Raw genomic sequence first — 26,064 nt, forward strand, 5'->3', positions numbered from 1 at the left:
AGTTAAGCAAGGTAGAAAATTATTGAAAAAATTTACATTTTTCCGAATTTCGGCAAAAATTTCGAGCACGTGCGCGACCGGAAAAATGAACCTATTTTATTTCTTTTTATACCCCATTTTATTCTCCCCAATTCGCAACTTTTCCGCGGTATTACGACTTGGCAAAAATAAATCGAGTTTTTTAGGCCCACCCTAGTGTGTGAGTCGTCTTCGTCACCATTTCATCCTCATCACGACGAACAGGTTGCCTACGGGCGTAAAATCAAATGACCTGCATCTGGCGAGCCGAACTTGTCCTCGGACAATCCCGGCACTAAAAGATATACGCCATTTCAAGGCCATGGCCGCTTCCTTCCCACTCCCAGCTTTTTCCTGCCCCATCTTCGCCATAAGACCTATCTGTGTCGGTACGACGTAATGCAACATGTAAAAAAATATTATATGGGAAAGTAGAACAAAAATGATCTGTGTAACATTTTTCGAAGTTTCCATGCACATATAAAGGCCATAAATGTCTTCCCAGAGAAAGTCTGATTGAATCTTAAAAACTATGGTGCAATTTTATTATGTTAAACATTTTCAGCAGCATAATTTGTTATCATTATTAATTTGAGGTTACCTCCCCGAAGAGTTAGTTACGAACCACTTAAAATATTGTAGTTTTATCATTCTTTTTGTTTCAAATAATAAGGAAACTTGCTGAGTAAACTAATCAGCAAGGTTGTTCCCTTTTCCATACCTTCTGCCAAAAGAATATTCACAACAAACATTTTAGGGTTATGAAGTTCTGAATTTATTAACATCCTTTTTACCAAAATCTCATATGATGAGGGGATCATTTATAACAAATGATATGTTAGTTACTGAAAATGTAATGCACTCCAAATGTACCACTTTCAGAATCTTGATAAAAATGTACCCTTTACAGGATTTTCTACTGCCGATACCACGTGGCTCCCAGTGAATCAGAACTATAAAACTCTGAACGTTGAAGCTCAGCTGAAAGACCCTAAGAGCCACCTCAACATCTACAAGAAGCTTGCTGAAGCTCGTAAAGATCCCGTGGTACAAAATGGAGATCTTACAACTCTTGTTGTTGACACTAACGTGCTCTCGTTTGCCAGGTGAGTGAATTATATTAAATGATTTCGGAAGTCTTGTAAAAGGAACGAGTTAAATAACATTATATCAAGTCTGCAAGATAGCGTATTGTTAGAAATTTCGGTACAAAATGTTATATCGTCGCTGAGGAACAAATACCGCGTATGTGACAATGCTCTTCCTATCCATTATTTCCCTTAAGACTGGTCATGCCTCCCAGACGCATATTAATATGCAGTCCATCAGAATCATGCTCGTTGTTTTCATTTTCCTGTGCTAATGTGTAAAGTAAAATCATTTTGCCTTGGGATGGAGGCTACAAATACACGAAAGAACTATGCTCCGTATGTTGTCACTTCCTCGGTAGATCCGTCGTAGAGTGTCCGACTAAAAATCCGAAATTTTGAGGCTCGATCCCGGCACAGTTAATTTTTGAAGAACGGCCAAAAATCTTATCCCCCATGTCATTGTTCTTGGCATGTTATAAACCCTGTGACGTACTTAGTGTTACCAGATAAAGATAAATGAATTGAGTCATAGGAACCGTACAATATAATTCCTGCCTGACTGCAGCACTACTGCAACGCTGAAATTTTTAGGCAGTCCACTAACATGACACCTGTGTCACACTACTGGTAATGGAATATTTTAAGTGATATTTGTACACTTAATTCGAATTCCCTTGTGACAGCTATAGAGGTGGATGTCATTTGTAGGGTATAGTAACCAATAAAATTATTACTCAAAAGAGTTCGGTGGTTTACCACTACTTCTACTAAACGTTTTCATTCCTCCCCTGAAGGGGGAGGCGGGCCTGTTAGACGGTTAAGCCGTCTCTCAGGTCAGGAGATTTGTTACGGTGAAGGAGATGTGCGGTAGAAGGTGAGGGGGGTGGACGGCCGTGGCCTATACTACGAACTGTCCCGGCTGCAGTGGTTTTGATCTGGGCCTTGCTTAATACCCCTTGTACGGCGTTTGCATTATACTGGGAAGTGTAGGTACATACCATTGCTGTAAGATGCTACGTAAGATATGGCTAAGAGACCTTACACACGTAGCATATTTTTAAAAAATTCATAGGCACAGCCGATTCATTGAGTAAATTTATGACATTACACTGTCTCTGTATTTTGGAAAAAATATTGTTGATATTTGCTTAGTAGTTTATTAATATTGTATTTTATTTCCCTGTATTAGACTCATCTGACTCTCCTGCAGAAAATATTTGAAATAAACAGACTACTACGTATTTTTAGAACTGAACTCTGAAATACAGTGAATTACCTTAATATTCGGACATCGGATGGCAAGTGACAATCTGAACATTATATTTGTATTTTCTTGAGCATACAGTTTGAGAATACAAAACACCAATGTTTCCAATATGATTACATAATAATACAAGTGTATCAGAACAAAAATGACTTGTAGATAAAAAAAAAAGTCGTCACCTTATCACATAACAAAACCACTTTAATATTCGAACACAAGGATCATAATGACCGAAACGGTAGCGTAACATGGAACTCAAACCAATCTAGTACCTGGTGGCATTGCCACGTTGTTTTATGACGGCATTCAGTCGTTGTTGCATAGAACAAGCTAACTTTTCCGTGTCCTTAGGGCTAATATTAGCCCATTCTCGTATCAGTCTTCCTTGCAGTTCCTTCTTTGAGGTTATTTTGGACTTCCTCGCTCTCTTGTCAAGTACACTCCATAAATTCACAATGGGAATGAGATCCTGGCTATGGGGTGGAGTTTCAAGCACCTTTGGGCAGTTGAACAATAGCCACATTCGGACATTCCACGTTTTATGCTTGGGATCATTATCTTGATAGAAATGAAATGTGTCCCTGATCGCAAGCTTTGTAGCACTTTGGTGTAAATTCTGCTTCAGGATGGCTAGTTACTGTTTATGGTCTATTGTATGTTCAATAAACGACATTTCACCCACTCCAGCAGACGAAAAGCACGCCCATACCATTGCATTCCCGCCTCCATGTTTGGCAGTTGGTTGCAAATGTTTCGGTTTTAATTCGTCATTCGGTTTGCACCAAACCATTCTCCTCCCATCCGATCCATAAATATTAAATTTGCTCGCATCACAAAATAACACATGTTTCCGCTATTCTGTGTCCTTGTGTACATATTGCAAGGGAAACTTCAATCTTTTCCTTCGGTTCACTTCACTGATGAATGGCTTTTTCCTCGACACCCTCCCGTTAAATCCGGCCTTTCGAAGAGTCCGGCGCACAGTTTCAGGGTGCACTGATTTGCCAGCTTCCTCTTCTAACTCCCATGCAAATTGTGGCGCACTCAGTTTAGGATCGTTTCCTATTTTTTTTAAGAGAAGTCTTTCTTCACGATCAGTTAGCTTTTTCGGTTGACCCGTTTGCGATATAGACGGAATCCTGTCCTCTTCTGTAAATCGCCGTACAATGTCATTGACAGTACTCTTACTCATACACAACATTCGCGCAATATCTCTGCAACTGCGCCCCTTTGCATTGTGAAAAATAACCGGTTGGCGCTGTTCAAACTTTGTGTTTCTGCCTTTGCGCCCCATTGGACGCACAGACTAATCCCTGTCGTTATGTACAGCGCTGCTCACTGCAGTGAAGTTCAGGGATACGTATCCTACTCCTTAAGTTTCTTCCTTGCCGCAGCTGGGTCAGGTAGTCACGCGCAAATGGAGTAACGATGACGTGTCCGAATATTAAAATGATGTGTAGTATCTCATTATTTCCTTTTCTATCACTATCAGAACACTTCACCAATTCCCCTGACATTTAATTTCGTTGTGATACATGCGCTAAATACACAAGAATTATTGGACGCATTTTTGTTGTATACACATTTGTTTGCGAACGAATTATGTCAGGAAACATTCCATTATCTGTGTTGTCCGAATATTAAAGTGACCCACTGTATAGTCTACATTACTCCAGATTCACCAATCAGAGACCCATATTAATTCGTTCCTTACTTTTAAATCTTCATGTTAAAATATTAAAATGCATGTTGTTTACAGGACATTGGAGAGCAGCGTATACGTGGTAGTAATTAATCTTGGAGGGAACGACGTGTCAGTTGACCTGAGTAACAAATTTGGCATTAATAGTGACAGCCTGGATGTGTACGTTAGCAGCAGCAACTCAGCACTCTCTGAAGGGTGAGTACAAGCAAGCTAATAATGAGCACAGTTCACCTATCAATTGTGAAGAATAGTTTTCATTATTTTTGTGCTAATTGCACCTGTTCGAGCAGATTCCCTTTCTACCGATGAGTCTTCAGATGACTGGTCAGTCCCGATTCTCGAAGGACACACTTTAACACAATAGTGATCACCGACTATTCAGATGCCAGCTTGTAATTAACTATTCCTCCTTTGGACACGACTCCATGGCTAAATGATTAGTGTGCTGGTCTTTGGTTAGAGCGGTCCCGGGTTCGATTCCAGGCAGGGTCGGGAGTTTTAAACATCACTGGTTAATTTCTCTGGCTTGGGAGCTTGGTGTATGTGTCGTCTTCAACAACATTTCATCCCCATCACGACGCGCAGGTCGTCTACGGGAATCAAATCAAAAGACCTGCACTTGGCGAGCCAAAAATATCCTCGGACACTTCCGCCACTAAAAGCCATACGCCATTTCATTTCCTTTGGACACATCTCCGCTCATCAAATACGGTAGTTTTTTTATGATGGGAGGTACCTATTCAGGTCGAGCGGTCCAAGTCACGCGTTTCCATTTATAAACCCATTCGCAATACGGCAGACTGTGTATAGATTTTTATCAAGCAGAAAACGTCTTCTACTTTAATAGAAAATTTTAATTTACCACTTCTTTGGACTCATTGCAATGTTGAAGTATGTATACTATGTGTATACACAAACCTTACTCTCAATGCGGATTTACAGTAATACATACAAATGTATTGAGAGTTTCTATTGGTGTGGGAAGACGTATGACGGGGAGGTAAACGTTAACTAAGGAATGAATACTTTGGAAGAAGCTCTGCATGATAATAGGGTACGGTGACGAGTTCATACTAACACATCATTACACATAGAGAATGCCTTGATATATTATTGCCGGGCTGAGTGGCTCAGACGGTTAAGGCGCTGGCCTTCTGACCCCAACTTGGCAGGTTCGATCCTGGCTCAGTCCGGTGGTATTTGAAGGTGCTCAAATACATCAGCCTCGTGTCGGTAGATTTACTGGTACCTAAAAGAACTCCCGCGCGACTAAATTCCGGCACCTCGGCGTCTCCGAAGACCTTAAAAACTAGTTAGTGGGACGTAAAACAAATAACATTATTATTATATTATTTTCATAAATGCAATTCAAACGGTTTATCTATATATATAAAAGCAAGTCGGGCTGGAGCGATGTATATATAAATATTTAAAAATGAAAAAAGACGTGAATTAATGAGGCACTTCCAGAAATCTCAGAAATTTGAAACTTGGTACGAGGGAAACTGATGACCCCAGGATCCCTAGAAAAATCGGAAATTCTCAAAATTCCCTGAAGGGGGCACGCTGGGGGGGCTCAAATTTTGGGCTCAGCATAAGAACACAGTCGTATAGTATATCCAAAACGATAACCTATAGGTTCCGTGGGCTTAAAAATTTTCGGAAATTTCCTCATTTTTATCCCCCATCCCCCCAAATCAAGATGGCGGCACAACCTGCGAGACGAGGTAGACAATTGAAATTTGGTGAAATTATAGCTTTTGGTCCCTAACCGACGGGAAAATTCCAATGTGTTCAAATTTTTCACTTTTTAACCCCAAAGATATCAAAATATGGAGGCAATTTTAATGACTGCGCAGACAATCCTTTTGAGCTATTTTTTGGCTAAACGGTAAGTCGTATCACAAAACGGATGGCACAATGTCCCTTCAATTCGGAGTGATCTACAACTTTGGTCCTGTGACATTTTGTCGTATCTCTCTCCCTTATACGTTAAATTTGGCCGTATTTCTGGATTGTTCGTAAATTTGGTGATTTTTACAAGTATATTTTATTGTTTGACACACTTATAAGAATGATAGGATCATCACGTTGTGTGCGCACATTGGCACGATTAAGGGACATATGTGTACCAAATTTTATGATTCTAGCTTATACATAAGTAGGCAAAATGTAATGTAAAATGTTAAAAATGCACCCAAATTTCACCCGATTCAAAACTTGAACTGAATTTACCCCCTTAATATGGGAGATACGAGGAAATGGTTTAGAAACAAACATGTAGAGCGATAAATGAGGCGTCTGATGGCGCAAACCGTTTCTTAATATCATAAACCGTTTAGGAGATATGAATCTCGAAGTGGAAGTCTGCACTTTTCAACGTGCTCATGCTTATCCGTCATCTATCTATATATATAAAAGCAAGTCGGGCTGGAGCGATGTATATATAAATATTTAAAAATGAAAAAAGACGTGAATTAATGAGGCACTTCCAGAAATCTCAGAAATTTGAAACTTGGTACGAGGGAAACTGATGACCCCAGGATCCCTAGAAAAATCGGAAATTCTCAAAATTCCCTGAAGGGGGCACGCTGGGGGGGCTCAAATTTTGGGCTCAGCATAAGAACACAGTCGTATAGTATATCCAAAACGATAACCTATAGGTTCCGTGGGCTTAAAAATTTTCGGAAATTTCCTCATTTTTATCCCCCATCCCCAAAATCAAGATGGCGGCACAACCTGCGAGACGAGGTAGACAATTGAAATTTGGTGAAATTATAGCTTTTGGTCCCTAACCGACGGGAAAATTCCAATGTGTTCAAATTTTTCACTTTTTAACCCCAAAGATATCGAAATATGGAGGCAATTTTAATGACTGCGCAGACATTCCTTTTGAGCTATTTTTTGGCTAAACGGTAAGTCGTATCACAAAACGGATGGCACAATGTCCCTTCAATTCGGAGTGATCTACAACTTTGGTCCTGTGACATTTTGTCGTATCTCTCTCCCTTATACGTTAAATTTGGCCGTATTTCTGGATTGTTCGTAAATTTGGTGATTTTTACAAGTATATTTTATTGTTTGACACACTTATAAGAATGATAGGATCATCACGTTGTGTGCGCACATTGGCACGATTAAGGGACATATGTGTACCAAATTTCATGATTCTAGCTTATACATAAGTAGGCAAAATGTAATGTAAAATGTTAAAAATGCACCCAAATTTCACCCGATTCAAAACTTGAACTGAATTTACCCCCTTAATATGGGAGATACGAGGAAATGGTTTAGAAACAAACATGTAGAGCGATAAATGAGTCGTCTGATGGCGCAAACCGTTCCTTAATATCATAAACCGTTTAGGAGATATGAATCTCGAAGTGGAAGTCTGCACTTTTCAACGTGCTCATGCTTATCCGTCATCTATATATATAAAAGCAAGTCGGGCTGGAGCGATGTATATATAAATATTTAAAAATGAAAAAAGACGTGAATTAATGAGGCACTTCCAGAAATCTCAGAAATTTGAAACTTGGTACGAGGGAAACTGATGACCCCAGGATCCCTAGAAAAATCGGAAATTCTCAAAATTCCCTGAAGGGGGCACGCTGGGGGGGCTCAAATTTTGGGCTCAGCATAAGAACACAGTCGTATAGTATATCCAAAACGATAACCTATAGGTTCCGTGGGCTTAAAAATTTTCGGAAATTTCCTCATTTTTATCCCCCATCCCCAAAATCAAGATGGCGGCACAACCTGCGAGACGAGGTAGACAATTGAAATTTGGTGAAATTATAGCTTTTGGTCCCTAACCGACGGGAAAATTCCAATGTGTTCAAATTTTTCACTTTTTAACCCCAAAGATATCGAAATATGGAGGCAATTTTAATGACTGCGCAGACATTCCTTTTGAGCTATTTTTTGGCTAAACGGTAAGTCGTATCACAAAACGGATGGCACAATGTCCCTTCAATTCGGAGTGATCTACAACTTTGGTCCTGTGACATTTTGTTTGTATCTCTCTCCCTTATACGTTAAATTTGGCCGTATTTCTGGATTGTTCGTAAATTTGGTGATTTTTACAAGTATATTTTATTGTTTGACACACTTATAAGAATGATAGGATCATCACGTTGTGTGCGCACATTGGCACGATTAAGGGACATATGTGTACCAAATTTCATGATTCTAGCTTATACATAAGTAGGCAAAATGTAATGTAAAATGTTAAAAATGCACCCAAATTTCACCCTATTCAAAACTTGAACTCAATTTACCCCCTTAATATGGGAGTTACTAGGAAATGGTTTAGAAACAAACATGTAGAGCGATAAATGAGGCGTCTGATGGCGCAAACCGTTTCTTAATATCATAAACCGTTTAGGAGATATGAATCTCGAAGTGGAAGTATGCACTTTTCAACGTGGTCATGCTTATCCGTCATCTATATATATAAAAGCAAGTCGGGCTGGAGCGATGTATATATAAATATTTAAAAATGAAAAAAGACGTGAATTAATGAGGCACTTCCAGAAATCTCAGAAATTTGAAACTTGGTACGAGGGAAACTGATGACCCCAGGATCCCTAGAAAAATCGGAAATTCTCAAAATTCCCTGAAGGGGGCACGCTGGGGGGGCTCAAATTTTGGGCTCAGCATAAGAACACAGTCGTATAGTATATCCAAAACGATAACCTATAGGTTCCGTGGGCTTAAAAATTTTCGGAAATTTCCTCATTTTTATCCCCCATCCCCAAAATCAAGATGGCGGCACAACCTGCGAGACGAGGTAGACAATTGAAATTTGGTGAAATTATAGCTTTTGGTCCCTAACCGACGGGAAAATTCCAATGTGTTCAAATTTTTCACTTTTTAACCCCAAAGATATCGAAATATGGAGGCAATTTTAATGACTGCGCAGACATTCCTTTTGAGCTATTTTTTGGCTAAACGGTAAGTCGTATCACAAAACGGATGGCACAATGTCCCTTCAATTCGGAGTGATCTACAACTTTGGTCCTGTGACATTTTGTCGTATCTCTCTCCCTTATACGTTAAATTTGGCCGTATTTCTGGATTGTTCGTAAATTTGGTGATTTTTACAAGTATATTTTATTGTTTGACACACTTATAAGAATGATAGGATCATCACGTTGTGTGCGCACATTGGCACGATTAAGGGACATATGTGTACCAAATTTCATGATTCTAGCTTATACATAAGTAGGCAAAATGTAATGTAAAATGTTAAAAATGCACCCAAATTTCACCCGATTCAAAACTTGAACTGATTTACCCCCTTAATATGGGAGATACGAGGAAATGGTTTAGAAACAAACATGTAGAGCGATAAATGAGGCGTCTGATGGCGCAAACCGTTTCTTAATATCATAAACCGTTTAGGAGATATGAATCTCGAAGTGGAAGTCTGCACTTTTCAACGTGCTCATGCTTATCCGTCATCTATCTATATATATAAAAGCAAGTCGGGCTGGAGCGATGTATATATAAATATTTAAAAATGAAAAAAGACGTGAATTAATGAGGCACTTCCAGAAATCTCAGAAATTTGAAACTTGGTACGAGGGAAACTGATGACCCCAGGATCCCTAGAAAAATCGGAAATTCTCAAAATTCCCTGAAGGGGGCACGCTGGGGGGGCTCAAATTTTGGGCTCAGCATAAGAACACAGTCGTATAGTATATCCAAAACGATAACCTATAGGTTCCGTGGGCTTAAAAATTTTCGGAAATTTCCTCATTTTTATCCCCCATCCCCCCAAATCAAGATGGCGGCACAACCTGCGAGACGAGGTAGACAATTGAAATTTGGTGAAATTATAGCTTTTGGTCCCTAACCGACGGGAAAATTCCAATGTGTTCAAATTTTTCACTTTTTAACCCCAAAGATATCGAAATATGGAGGCAATTTTAATGACTGCGCAGACAATCCTTTTGAGCTATTTTTTGGCTAAACGGTAAGTCGTATCACAAAACGGATGGCACAATGTCCCTTCAATTCGGAGTGATCTACAACTTTGGTCCTGTGACATTTTGTCGTATCTCTCTCCCTTATACGTTAAATTTGGCCGTATTTCTGGATTGTTCGTAAATTTGGTGATTTTTACAAGTATATTTTATTGTTTGACACACTTATAAGAATGATAGGATCATCACGTTGTGTGCGCACATTGGCACGATTAAGGGACATATGTGTACCAAATTTTATGATTCTAGCTTATACATAAGTAGGCAAAATGTAATGTAAAATGTTAAAAATGCACCCAAATTTCACCCGATTCAAAACTTGAACTGAATTTACCCCCTTAATATGGGAGATACGAGGAAATGGTTTAGAAACAAACATGTAGAGCGATAAATGAGGCGTCTGATGGCGCAAACCGTTTCTTAATATCATAAACCGTTTAGGAGATATGAATCTCGAAGTGGAAGTCTGCACTTTTCAACGTGCTCATGCTTATCCGTCATCTATCTATATATATAAAAGCAAGTCGGGCTGGAGCGATGTATATATAAATATTTAAAAATGAAAAAAGACGTGAATTAATGAGGCACTTCCAGAAATCTCAGAAATTTGAAACTTGGTACGAGGGAAACTGATGACCCCAGGATCCCTAGAAAAATCGGAAATTCTCAAAATTCCCTGAAGGGGGCACGCTGGGGGGGCTCAAATTTTGGGCTCAGCATAAGAACACAGTCGTATAGTATATCCAAAACGATAACCTATAGGTTCCGTGGGCTTAAAAATTTTCGGAAATTTCCTCATTTTTATCCCCCATCCCCCCAAATCAAGATGGCGGCACAACCTGCGAGACGAGGTAGACAATTGAAATTTGGTGAAATTATAGCTTTTGGTCCCTAACCGACGGGAAAATTCCAATGTGTTCAAATTTTTCACTTTTTAACCCCAAAGATATCAAAATATGGAGGCAATTTTAATGACTGCGCAGACAATCCTTTTGAGCTATTTTTTGGCTAAACGGTAAGTCGTATCACAAAACGGATGGCACAATGTCGCTTCAATTCGGAGTGATCTACAACTTTGGTCCTGTGACATTTTGTCGTATCTCTCTCCCTTATACGTTAAATTTGGCCGTATTTCTGGATTGTTCGTAAATTTGGTGATTTTTACAAGTATATTTTATTGTTTGACACACTTATAAGAATGATAGGATCATCACGTTGTGTGCGCACATTGGCACGATTAAGGGACATATGTGTACCAAATTTTATGATTCTAGCTTATACATAAGTAGGCAAAATGTAATGTAAAATGTTAAAAATGCACCCAAATTTCACCCGATTCAAAACTTGAACTGAATTTACCCCCTTAATATGGGAGATACGAGGAAATGGTTTAGAAACAAACATGTAGAGCGATAAATGAGGCGTCTGATGGCGCAAACCGTTTCTTAATATCATAAACCGTTTAGGAGATATGAATCTCGAAGTGGAAGTCTGCACTTTTCAACGTGCTCATGCTTATCCGTCATCTATCTATATATATAAAAGCAAGTCGGGCTGGAGCGATGTATATATAAATATTTAAAAATGAAAAAAGACGTGAATTAATGAGGCACTTCCAGAAATCTCAGAAATTTGAAACTTGGTACGAGGGAAACTGATGACCCCAGGATCCCTAGAAAAATCGGAAATTCTCAAAATTCCCTGAAGGGGGCACGCTGGGGGGGCTCAAATTTTGGGCTCAGCATAAGAACACAGTCGTATAGTATATCCAAAACGATAACCTATAGGTTCCGTGGGCTTAAAAATTTTCGGAAATTTCCTCATTTTTATCCCCCATCCCCAAAATCAAGATGGCGGCACAACCTGCGAGACGAGGTAGACAATTGAAATTTGGTGAAATTATAGCTTTTGGTCCCTAACCGACGGAAAAATTCCAATGTGTTCAAATTTTTCACTTTTTAACCCCAAAGATATCGAAATATGGAGGCAATTTTAATGACTGCGCAGACATTCCTTTTGAGCTATTTTTTGGCTAAACGGTAAGTCGTATCACAAAACGGATGGCACAACGTCCCTTCAATTCGGAGTGATCTACAACTTTGGTCCTGTGACATTTTGTCGTATCTCTCTCCCTTATACGTTAAATTTGGCCGTATTTCTGGATTGTTCGTAAATTTGGTGATTTTTACAAGTATATTTTATTGTTTGACACACTTATAAGAATGATAGGATCATCACGTTGTGTGCGCACATTGGCACGATAAAGGGACATATGTGTACCAAATTTCATGATTCTAGCTTATACATAAGTAGGCTAAATGTAATGTAAAATGTTAAAAATGCACCCAAATTTCACCCTATTCAAAATTTGAACTCAATTTACCCCCTTAATATGGGAGATACTAGGAAATGGTTTAGAAACAAACATGTAGAGCGATAAAGGGGGCGTTTTATGGCGCAAAGCGTTTGTTGATATCATGTACCGTTTAGTGGCAGTGAATCTCGAAGTCGAGGTCTGCAATTTTTAACTGCATATTTTATGGTACGTGATACTTATTAAATAAATGAAATCATCACATTCGGTGCACTCATTGGTCATCCGGTAGCTGTATGCGACTTATTTTCATGACCCTTGCTCCCACATGAGTACCCGTATGCAAACAGTAAATGAATATGTCAAGCTGTACACATATTTCACGGCATTCAAAATTTCTAACTCAATTTCGCTCATAAGTACAGGGTGTATCTCGTAGCACCAACCTTGTAGACCACTCGAAATTGTGTCTATTTGCGCCATCCGTTTGTCGATATGCCTTACGCTTTAGGGCCATGAATCCTTTTATAACATGGACATATTTTTGATCTGCGTGTCTATCTGAAATTAGCGAACACAGTTTTGCATCTACAATTGTCAGACACCTAACCAGCCAACCTTTATGTCATATGGGTGGAGAACGACAACCTTTTGGTGTACGGAAAGGCATGTTTTTGGAAGATATTCATATTGGACGTACGGGCCAAATTTCGTTGTTCTTCCCTATAATTATGCGAATATTATCTAATGTGTTTAAAATATACACAAATTTCACTCCAATCAATGTTTCTCACTCACTCTAACGCAGAAGGAGTCCACACACCAGAATATATCATGTACCAACCCTTTAGATCACTAACCATGGCTGCTCATGGCGAATTCCTTTGTTTAAGGCACGTATAGTTTATCAGCACTGCATCTTTTTAACATGCATACGTCTGTGGGCTGCTCATCTGTCTGAAATCAGCATGGATAGTTTTGTGTGAACAAATATCGGACACCGTAACCTGGCAAGCTGAGTAATTCATATGCATGGAAGAAGTAGCGTACGCCATTTTGGTACACGGAAATGCATGTTTTCGGAAAAAGTTTATTTTCTACATATTATACGTATGAAATGAGACTAAACTAAAAATGGCTAAGCATTTTAAGGGAAAATGTTAATGAAAACTCTGAACTTAGTGGAAGGAAGACATAATTATGCGACCCTCATTTTATGATTCTAGCTTGCACATAAGTATACGAAATATAAGGTAATGTGTTTTAAATGTACACAAATTTCATACTAACCAATTTTACACTTCAATCTAACGCTGAAAATGTTATTTACCAACCCCATAAACCAATCACGATTGCGGATGATGGTGGAATCACCTTATATCGCGTACCGTTTAGCAGCAGAATGCGTATATTCCGCCTGCGTGTCTATCTGAAATTAGCGTGGACAGTTTTGCATGGACAAAATTCCGACACCGTAACCAGGCAAGCAGTGTTCGTCATGTGTGTGGAAGGATGACGCTATTTGCGTGGACGTAAAGGCATGTTTTAGGAAGATGTTGATCTTGGATGTATTAGACCTATAAATAGACACTGTATACAAAGCAATGACTAATAATTTTAACGAAAAACGTTAATGAAAATTCTGTACTTCGTTGAAAGGTGAGAAAATTAATTCGTCTAAGCCTAAAAACATATCCATGATTCCAGATTTCTCTATGCAGATGAGAAAACATTAACTTTTCGTAATTTACTGCAAAGCCTTGATCTATCCTTTTCTTGGGCTGATAAATTTTCTGAAAATACATATTTATTTTTAACATCATATTCGACATATTATGGAGTATAATTGGAAATAAGTGAGAATAATGATATTTATTTATATTCAAACTCTTAGAAAAACAGCGTGTATATATACATTTTAACAACAAACCAAGAAATGAAATGGCGTATGCCTTTTATTGCCATTAGTGTCCGAGGACAAGTTAGGCTCGTCAGATTCAGGTCCTTTGATTTGACTCCGGTAGACGACCTGCGCGTCGTGATGAGGATGAAATGATGATGAAGGCAACGCGTACACCCAGCCCCCGTGTCAGCAAAATTAACCAATTATGATTATAATTTCCGACCCTGCCGCGAATCGAACCCGAGACCCCTCTGACCAAAGTCCAGCACGCTAACCATTTGGCCATGGACCAGGACAAAAGCAAACCCTGAGACGGTGGAATCAGTACATTCAGCAGTTTCCACATTTACAAGCCAAAATTTGAGATTTTTATTTATCGTGAGATTCTTATAAGACACAAGTAGCTTACAATTAACTTTGAATAACAACCCTCGGCGATGGAATATCGCTTTACCCTTAAAGGCGTAACCACTCATTTAAGCTCTGTTCATATATAGGAAGAAGGGTCATGATTATTCCGGATTCTGTATTTCTGTATGTATGATGGCGCCAAAGCGCACACATCTCCAACATGGTGTTTATTATCTTCACCGTCTGCTTTCCTTGGATTTCGTTTGTGCCATTAAATTGTGGAATGTTTAGAAGTGTGATGTCTGCGCCAAAGATAGACATAATAACAATATGGCATTTGTTTATATTCCTTTCGAGTCCGTATATACGTGTCTTAATTGCATTCAGAACAGTACTTGAAGTAATTGGTAGCTTATTTCAGTTACAATATTTAAAGTACCTTTGATAGATAGTCGTTGAGATATGGAGAAAGTGCAACTGGAGAGTGGATCGTTCGCTTATCTCCGTGTTGTTAATATGCAGAGCGACGGATCATGTTTATTCCGGGCTCTGTCATTCTGTGTGTATGGTAACGCCGAACGCCACATGGAGGTGAGGCGACGGCTTGTACGTCATGTCGTGAATAGGTGGAAGGAGTACAGCATGCGTACACTTACAGCAGATGATATGAGCTACCCAAATGCTTGCGTGTATGAAAAGGCTATGGGTAAACATGGGTGTTTTGGCTCTGCTTGCGAGGTACAGGCAGCTGCCGAGGTGTACCCACAATACAAGTTCGAGGTTTACGCCAATAGAGCATGGGTCGTGTCTTTTGGAGAAGGAGCTAGCGTAAGGAGGTTGAGGTTCTCTGGGAACCCATGTGGCGGACATTTTGATGTGTATCAGGAAGCGAGTAAAGAAGCCTCCGACGTCTCTCAAACTGTTCGTACTCTTCTTCCTGTTCAGCAAAGGGGCAGGCCAAGGAAAGCGAGACCAGGCCCGATCAAAACCAGGAAAAATAGTAGGCCTACTGAACAGGCCTCCTTGGGTGTTACTAAAAGGCTGAAAGAAGCTTTGATAGATTTCGAAGCAGAGGAAGAAAGGGAAAAGAGACTTGACGACTTGAGGACAAGAAACGAAAAGAGAACTGGAAGCGAAACACAAGAAGAGCACGAATTGAGACTGAAGGACTCAAGAGAAAGAAATAAAAGGAAAATTGCAAATGAGACCCAAGTGATGAGAAAGAGGAGATTGGAAAATTTACGAAAGCAAAATACGAAGAGAATAGAGAATGAAATTGAAGAGGAAAGAGGGAAAAGATTGGAGAATTTAAGGGTGTATAGTAAAAATAGAACACATGATGAAACTGAAGAGGAAAAACAGAAAAGTGATGAAACTGAAGAGGAAAAACAGAAAAGGTTGCAGAATTTCAGGGTATATCGTAGGAATAAAATACAGGATGAAACTGAAGAGGAAAAACGGAAAAGGTTGGAGGAATTAAAGATCAAACGGCGTAAAATATTTGAGAAAGACCTTGAGCGAGAGAAACGCCTACGAACTTCAAAACATAGTTTTGAAAACTTGACAATTTGGGGAGTTAAGAAAGATTCAGGTTTCCACTACGACCCCAAGGTGGCTTACGACACCGACCCAGCTGTTCTAATTGGCACAATGACAGTAGTATGTCAGTACTGTCAAGCTCGTAAGTGGCGTGATGAGCCCCCTCGAACCTGCTGCCTTAAAGGGAAAATACAGTTAGAGAAAATCCGTGATCCACCTGAGCCTCTGTACGGTCTTCTGACTGGTACAAATCAATACTCCAAAACATTCCTTGAAAACACCAGAAAATATAACTCGGCTTTCCAAATGACGTCATTCGGCGCTCAAGTCATTCGTCACGGGAATTTTATGCCGACGTTCAAGATACAAGGGCAAGTTTATCACCTTATTGGGTCACCTTTACACACTGATGACAAATCAAAATCAAAATTTTTACAGATATATTTTACAGGTGACGACGAGACAAACTTGCGTTGTAGAAATAATCCTTCTCTCAATCCCAGTCTCGTGAACGGTTTGCAGAATATGTTGCACAATAACAATACATATATCCGCAGTTTCAAAAACACTCTCGAAAACAACCCATCTGGAGATTTATCACTTATCATTCACGCGGACAAAATTCCTCTCAATTCTCACAGAGGACGTTACAATGCTCCCACATGCAACGAAGTAGCAGCGGTCATAGTAGGGCAGCAGTTTGAACGGAGGGACATTTTACTTAAAGCAAAGGATGACAAACTGACCAAAATTTCTGAAACACACAGGTCGTATGACGCCCTCCAATATCCACTGCTCTTCCCTAGAGGCGAGGATGGATACCATTTCCTACTGAAACACGCTGATGGCAAGGGCAAAGTTTCAGCTATGAACTTTTATGCGTACCGGCTCATGATCCGAGAGAATGACTTAAATAGTTTGCATTATTTTAGGAGATTATGGAGTCAAAATTGAAAGTGAACGCTTATGTTACATACGAGCGAACCAGACAGCACTCCGTGTGGAAAACTACATCCACTTGCGAGATGCAATCATGAGTGATGGAAATGCCAACGACGTGGGGAAACCTTTCATTTTACCGTCCTCCTTTACGGGAGGTCCACGTTACATGTACGAAAAAACCCAAGACGCGATGACTTATGTGCGGCACTATGGCAAGCCCGATTTGTTCATAACTTTTACATGTAACCCCAAATGGAAAGAGATTGATTTGGAGTTGTTCGAACACCAAAAACCCCATGATCGGCACGACATTATCTCGAGAGTGTTTCAGTTGAAAGTAAAATGCCTCATGAGATTACTCACAAAAGAAAATATCTTTGGATCTGTCCGGTGCCACATGTATTCCATCGAGTGGCAGAAACGAGGCCTTCCCCACGTACATATCTTGATATGGCTTGAAAACAAAATTGCAGCTAATGCTATTGATTCAATCATCTCTGCTGAGCTCCCTGATCCTCACACCGATCCCGAACTTTTTGACATCGTAAAATCCAACATGATTCATGGGCCCTGTGGTGCTCTGAATTACAACAGTCCGTGTATGAAAGACGGACATTGCTCAAAGAACTACGCTAAGAGGTTCATAAAGGAAACTGTAACAGGAGGTGATGGGTACCCTACCTACAGGCGGAGAAGCCCTGCAGACGGAGGGGTGTCCTTCGAGATGATTATGAGACAAGGAGCCGTTACTGTTGACAACCGCTGGGTAGTACCATACTCGCCATTACTGTGTAGATTATTCAAGGCCCACATCAACATGGAATATTGTAATTCAGTGAAATCCATCAAATATATTTGTAAGTATATTAATAAAGGATCAGATCAGGCCATGTTCACTGTTCAAAATGGGAGGGATGAAATTTTGCAATACCAGACAGGACGATATATTAGCACTTCTGAAGCCGTGTGGAGAATGCTTTCTTTCCCAATCCATGACAGAGAGCCGACTGTTGTGCACCTGGCAGTCCACTTGGAGAATGGTCAACGTGTGTATTTCAACCCTAATAACGTCCAACTTGGTGACCCACCTGCTACGACACTCACTGCTTTCTTCAGTCTTTGCAGCACTGATGACTTTGCCAAGACTTTGTTGTACCCTGAGGTTCCATCATACTACACGTGGAAAAACAAAGAATTCTCACAGCGAAAGCAAGGTGCTCTTGTACATGGTTTCCCTCATGTGAGGAAATCAAATGCCATTGGCCGAGTCTACACAGTTCACATGAAGGACAGGGAATGTTTCTACCTACGGCTATTACTTCATCACGTGAGAGGGCCCACGTCCTACAAGGCCCTCAGGACAGTAAATGGCTATCTTCACCCTGATTACCAATCAGCGTGCAAGGCTCTTGGACTACTCGAGGAGGACGATCAATGGCAGCAGACTATTGCAGAGGCATCGATCACAGACTCTCCCAAAAAATTACGAAATCTTTTCGTCGTGATATTAATCTTCTGTGAAGTGTCCGACCCCCTACAACTGTGGATGAAATTCAGAGATGACCTCTCTGAAGATCATTTGCACGAAGCTAGAATCACAGACGCTGCAACTAACGTCAAACACATTTATAACCGGACTTTACTTGCTCTTCAGACGGAACTCCTGAAGTCCTGTGGTAGAACTGTGGACAGCTTCGGCCTACCTGCTCCAGACGGCAGTGCCGCGGGAGACATTTGCAGTAGATACTCTGTGGAAAAGAACTATGATACTTTCCAGCTGAAGATCTTTGTCAACGCCAATGAACCTCTTCTAAACTTAGAGCAGAGGTCTGCCTACTATGCCATTTTAGACAGTGTCCATAAACACTTGGGGAAGCTATACTTTTTGGAAGCACCAGGTGGTACGGGGAAAACATTTCTCCTTAGTCTAATACTTTCCCATGTAAGGTCTCGCGGGCAGATAGCTTTAGCTGTTGCTTCATCAGGCATTGCAGCCACTTTACTGCCAGGCGGCCAGACAGCTCACTCTGCCTTTAAATTGCCTCTCAACTTAAACTACGAGGATAATCCTACGTGCAATATAAAAAAGGGGACAGTGGACGCCAGAGTGCTGAAGGAAAGTGTTCTAATTGTCTGGGACGAAATTTCTATGTCTCACAGACGAGCCCTGGAAGCATTAGATACAACTCTCCAAGATCTGCATGACACTCATAGAGTGATGGGTGGAGTGACAGTTCTGCTCTCAGGCGACTTTCGGCAAACGTTACCAGTCCTACCAAGAGGCACTCGCGCTGATGAAGTCAAGGCATCAATGAAGAGCTCTCACCTTTGGTCGTATGTCGAGACTCTTAAACTTGCAACAAACATGAGAGTCCACAATTCAGGAGACCTTGAGGCGCAAAGGTTTGCCGACTTATTACTGCAGATAGGGAATGGGGATGTTTTAGAGATCAACGGGGAGATTGAATTGTCTAAGGAACTGGGAAATAAGGTCGATTCTATAGAAGGACTAATCTCAAGAGTGTATCCAGACATCGGCAACCTTCATGCCAAACCTTTGGAATGGTTCTGCGAAAGAGCTATTCTCGCCCCCAGGAACGAGACAGTTGATAGCATCAACAGTAGGATTTTGCACCTTTTCTCGGCCGAAGAAAGAACCTACCTATCAACTGATCGCACAGTCGAAGAGAGTGATTCTATCAACTACCCCATTGAGTTTCTCAATTCTCTGACCCCTCCTGGGATGCCTCCAAATAAACTTACACTCAAGGTTAATTCTCCCATAATGTGCCTCAGAAACTTGAAGCCCCCTGCTCTATGTAACGGAACAAGGCTGCAGGTGAACAAGTTAATGGCTAGGGTAATAGAGGCAACCATAATAACAGGCATCGGTAGGGGAGAAAGTGTTTACATTCCTCGCATTCCACTGGTACCTTCAGACTACCCTATCCTTTTAGGAGGACTCAGTTCCCGGTGAAGCTATGCTTTGGGATGACAATCAATAAATCGCAGGGCCAGACAATCAAAACTACAGGAATTGATTTGACTTCGCCCTGCTTTTCCCACGGCCAATTATATGTTGCCTGCTCACGCGTGACTTCTCCACGTGACCTATATCTACTCACAACCAACGGGAAAACAGTTAACGTAGTTTATAAGGAGGTGCTCCACTGAAGTACCCAGCTCAATGCCGTAGTCGGAGTGAGAATAGTAGACTGCTACAAATAGAGTATACAGCAAAATATAATTAATCTTCCATTCACGGTCGTTGCTACGCGATTCAATAAAGGATAGGATTAATTACAGTAACCTACCTCAATGGACTAAGGAACACTGAAAAATATGCCTTACAGCGAAACACCTGTATTTTCTTAAAATAATACAATCCGTTTTAACATATGAAATTAGAAGGGTACCGATGTTTAAAGCTATATTAAAAATGTAAGTAGTCACCAAAACATCAAGCACCTCCAGGCACATTACAAACTTTAAACTTGGTACCATACATAGAACATAATCACAAAATTCATAGGAAAATCGAACTTTCAATTCTCCCCAAACGCGACGAAATAGGGAGAGTGTTCCTAGAAATTGACACCGAGAGCAAAACCGCGAAAATAAGCAAGTGTAACAATTTTTGCACCCAATGGGAAACTTTTCCTTCTAAGCGATGATCAATACACAATTTTTCTAGACTGTAAAGTTTCCTCCAAATGGAAATTATGTTTTAACATAATAATCCCTGAAGTCTTGTGTCCGACTTATTAGCTGAATCGTTAGCGACGAGGCCTTTGGCTCACAGTGTGTCGGGTTCGATTCCCGGTTGTTTCGAGAAATTTAATCGCCTCCTATTAATTCCTCCGGCTCGCAAACTGGGTTTATGTTTGCCCCAACACGTTCCTCTTCATATTCAGACAATACACGACACCACCAGTCACAAAAAAAAACACGCAATACTAATTATACCCTCCTTATAGGCTTGGCGCCAGGAAGGACATATGGCCGTAAAACAGATCCATATCCACATGCGTGACAAGGTTCGTACCCGCCACCCTACAGATGTGGAAAAAAGGTAGAAGAACAATTCGAGCAAAAAGAAAGAAGACTCCCAAAAGTCTCCTCAGAATATTCCAGATACTACAAACTTAGGCAGACAGAACTGATAGATAAACTAACTTATCTTAGCCCTTTAATTTGAAGAACACCAGCTTAAACTGTTTATTAAACGATCAACAGATTTGAACTTTTCTCCCATAATAACATTAATAAAATACCCTCATCTTAACTAAAATGCATGCGTTGAACACGAAAATGACAGTGAAAAGTTCATAACACGTCACGATTTTACGTTATAAAATTTACTTGATACATTGAATGAATCAGGATTTTTGATCTGTTAAAAATTACTGTGTTCACATTTTTGTATGAAAGTCTTCAAGGGTAGCTTAGATATGATACAACTGGTATATTAATAACTGACCAGCTATTAAGACATATAAAAACTACTTATTTTTTCTCTTATGTGAACTGGAATCTTCCCCTTGTATAAACCAACAATAATCGCCTATCATCCGAGGATCCCATCTTCCTCCATACCGTTGCTCCATTGTAGCAATGTCTTCGTGAAATCACTCTCCCTGCTCATCACTTACAGCCGCCAAGTTCTCAGGAAAGAAGTCCAAAGAAAATGCAAGATGTGTACCTTCAGTGACATACGGCAGCTCATTTCTTTGTAGTTTCTTAGTAACGTCTCCATTAATTTTCAGGAATTTCTTAATTTTTATCCCCCTTCCTTCAAAATCAAGATGGCGGCACAATCTGCCATACGAGCTAGAAAATTAAAATTTGGCAAAATTATACCTTTTAGCCTGTAACTGACGTAAAATTTTTCACTTTTTATCCCGGATAAGTTTCGAAATATAGAGGCAATTTTAATGACAGTGCAGACCTTGGTTTCGGGGTATTTCGTGGCTAAACATTAAGTCCTATCACAAAACGGATCCCTAAATCTTAGTTCAATTTGGAGTAATCTACAACTTTGGACCTATTACTTTTTGTCGTATCTCTATTCCTTATATGTTATATTTCTCTATTTCTCCATTGTAAATAATTTTTTCACATTTTACACGATAATTCATACTTTGAATCACTTCTATGTAAGATAGAATCATCAAATTCGGCACGGATATTGACTCATCCGGTATCCGTATGTGACCCATATGTTATGTTTGTAGCTGTCACATAATTATCCGAAAAGTAATGCACTGTTAGACAATCTTACCCAAATGTCACCCTATTCAACGTTTCTAACTCAATCTGATCCATGACTACATGACATAGGAGAAAATATCACAGGACCAGCAATTTAGACCGCTACACACGACGTTTTATGCTACAATCCATTTGACGATATGACTTACTGTTTGGCGGCAGTTAATCTCTAAATGAAGCTCTGAAATATTGTAAACGTGCATGTACATTCGTATATATGTTCACTGTTGTACATTTTTAGCGATCGAGAAAGGGTGCGACTGCTATTGTAATCAGTAGGCCTACTCCCCATATCGAATTTGCCTGGTAGTAGGAATGGAGTCCTCTTTCAACATTTGTGTAACTGGCATTAGTAAGGAGGGTCTAGCATTGTAATGAATAATTCCCTTCTCGATTTGACTTCCAGAAGACAAGAGAGCGTGAAATTTTGTTCAAAACTCCCCTACCTGATTGTGTTTGGCTGTGGGCAAGCGCGCCCGCCATTATGAACCAATGTATCCATCTAAAATGTGACTGGCATTAGGCATAGTAGCCTGTTATGTTAATGAAAACTTACCACCTCGGTGTGACTGGCAGTAAGCTGGCTGGCATTAGGAAAAGGGGCCTGGCATTATAAGGATAATAGCACAACTCAATTTTGACTGGCAGTAGGGAGGTTGCCTGCCATTATAATAAAAGCTCCTCAACTGTAATCTGTCTGGAAGTAGAAAACGGGGACTGCCATTATAATAAAAACTCCTCAAATAGATTGTGACCGCACAGTAGGCAATGGGGCCTGCCATTATAGTATAAACTTCCCAACTAAATTGTGGACGGCAGTAGGCAAGTAAGCCTGCCGTTATCATCACAACTCTGCAACTCACACTTTCCATTCGAAACAACGTATTGCACCCTTTTGTCCTGCCCATGCAGTTTCTCGGAAAATGCATTGGGGCCTGCAATTATAATGTAAACTTGCCAACTCGATTGTGAATGGCAGTAGGCAAGTGAGCCTGCCGTTATCATCACAACTCCGCAACCCTCACTTTACATTGGAAACAACATATGTGGACCTCCCCATGCTATTTCTCGGATAAGGCTAAGAGACATGCAATTTTAAAACAATCTCATTTGCTGCACGCACAGTATTTACGTCGATATCCGTATACAATGTAGAATACCGTAGCGAAGCACGGGTACATTTGCTAGTTATTACTAAATTTATATATGTTTAAAGTAAATTTTATTTTCCAAGAATTTTGTAATCAATATATTAATCCATAAATAAAATATTAATTGTCTTGTTACAGCCAAAGAATCCAGCTGTCGAACATTCAACTTGAGAAATATGCTGCTGTGGTCCTCACTAACACTGCTTGAACACCCAAAGGAATAAAAAAATTCCTACTTGACTTGCAAGTTTTAATCTATGCCATCTTCAAAGATCTGTGATTCTATTTACAATTAATTGTCCTGTACTTGTACGTAATAATGTTGAGTGATCTATTAAATAAAATGTATTAGAATTGTGTAAACATATCCTGTCTTCAAAAAATTCTCATCATCAAGCAGAAACGAAACAAACCTTGAAATACTATAACGTTCGAAGCGAATGAGGCTTGGTAGAAATGCCATGAAACATTCCCACCTTTTGTGTTAGATCACATACCGGTTGAGCTTATCACGAGTGTAGCTGGTGGCAGGTAAGTGAGGAGAAAGGCAAATAAGGATTTTTTTACAAGGATGTATTAAACTCTTTCCCATTATTGTATCCTCACCTTACCCCCCCCCCCCCTAACTACTCTATCCATCAATAAAGTGACATTTCGTACAACTGCATGATTTTGATTTGATGCAGACCTGCTGAAAGTTGTTGTTACAAAAAATCAACTCTACTCTCACACAGAGTTTTGACAAACTCTAAGTGATACGTTCGATATTACGATATTGAGAGGTAATTCAAAGCCTTATATAAATATCACAACGATCTTATGTATACCTCTACCTCTTTCCAGATTCACTTAACGAAGGCATATATTAATTAGTTCTTTACTTATAAGCCGTCATGTTAATATATCATGTTTTAGTACGAAGATGCAACGTCTCCCCATGAGAGTCTGTGTTTCGGGCGCTCGATTAGGTGTGGATCCAAGAGAGCATAATTCCTAGCCTCGCCTTGTCTCATCGTAGTGGACAATGCCCCACTACCATGGGAAACACGTTGACAAACCGCCTACAGAGATATCCTTAGAAAAGGGAGATGTTAGATTATCTAATTAGACAGAGCGTGTCCTGCGATAATAGGAGACAGTACATTCTCTTCTCTCGTTGAAGAAGTACGACCTCATTCATTCAGGTATTCTGCCTTTTGGCAGGTCTTGTCGTGGGATAAATATCTTCCACTTTTTCCTGTCCATAGCCAACTTCTTCATCTCCGAATACATTTTTTCCTTTGATGTTTTCCAGCACTTGATATCTTTGCCTTCGTCTTCTTCTTTTGCCTTTCATCATTCATTATTTCGGTAAACACTACCTCCTCAAACAATGTCCCCCTTTGGGTGCGGGTGGTAGAATAACACCCACGGTATCCCCTGCCTGTCGTAAAAGGCGACTAAAAGAGGCCCCAGGGGCTCTGAACTTTGGAGAGGGGATTGGCGACCACGGGCCCTTAGCTGAGTCCTGGCATTGCTTCCACTTACTTGTGCCAGGCTCCTCAATTTCATCTATCCTATCCGACCTCTCTTGGTCAACTCTTGTTCTTTTCCGAGCCTGACGCTATTAGGTTTGTGAGGGCTAGGGAGTCGTTCATTTTCACGCCGTTCGTGGCCCTTGTCTTCCTTTGGCCGATATCTTCATTTTTCGAAGTGTCGGACCCCTTCCATATTAGTGTTATATAGAGGATGGTTGCCTAGTTGTACTTCCTCTTAAAACAATAATCACCACCACCACCACCTCAAACAATGTTCGATCCAGTTAATTTTTCTCCTTCTATTGATATACAACGTAGTTCGTTCTTCTCCAACTCTTCATTCTTTACTCGGTCTTCCCCTTTCACTTGTTCTATCCTCCCCCATGTCCACATCCCTAGTGCCTCCAATCTTCTTTCTTCCGTACTGTCCAAGTTTTTGCACAGTACAGCGCAATGCTCCAGGTATAAAACTTGTAAGTCTTTTCCACAAATATTTTTTAATGGCCAATAAAGTAATTTCTATTTCCTCTTTAAACCTTCTTTTGCCTTGGCAATTCTTTTCTTAATTTCTGTTGTGTGGTACATAAATCTCCCCTGATCATACTTCCCTTGACTTGCTCATTTTCAGCCCCTATATGATTACAACACTTTCTACCTCTTCCTCCACTTATCATACGACCTAAATAAAAACTACTAGTATTTGCCATACACAGACACACTGTCGAGAGATTACTACACAACACGTGTGACTTGAATCTAATTTTGGGAAAAAGACGCAGTCATGTAAGATGAAACTGACAATTTTGTAATAAATCTTGGCGACAATGAAGGCTGTGATGACAATGGGTCAAGCGATTTTGGTAGCGATGGTGATAATAGTGACAGTGTTGGTAATGATGCTGATAATGAAGACATGGAAACATTCTGCTCTGCATTTACTCCTGTGTACCGAAGGTAAGCGGATCAATGATTTTTGTACTGATTAGAAGTATACTGGCGGGAGCTCCT

The 26,064-nt window shown here is 40.1% G+C and overlaps 1 protein-coding gene across 1 annotated transcript in view; it reads left to right on the plus strand.

Moving 5' to 3' along the window:
* The window catches only part of LOC136863457 (maltase A1), a 69,406-nt gene extending 45,500 nt beyond the window's left edge, over positions 1-23,906 (plus strand). Inside the window, exons 8-10 of the mRNA XM_067139867.2 lie at positions 929-1,124; positions 4,133-4,273; positions 23,678-23,906. Of these exons, the coding sequence (XP_066995968.2) occupies positions 929-1,124; positions 4,133-4,273; positions 23,678-23,747 (407 nt within the window). The 3' untranslated portion in view covers positions 23,748-23,906. The remainder of the gene's footprint in view (positions 1-928; positions 1,125-4,132; positions 4,274-23,677) is intronic.
* Positions 23,907-26,064: the final 2,158 nt, after the last annotated feature.

This window comes from Anabrus simplex, chromosome 1, assembly GCF_040414725.1.
Source record: "Anabrus simplex isolate iqAnaSimp1 chromosome 1, ASM4041472v1, whole genome shotgun sequence".
NCBI classification, from domain to species: domain Eukaryota; kingdom Metazoa; phylum Arthropoda; class Insecta; order Orthoptera; family Tettigoniidae; genus Anabrus; species Anabrus simplex.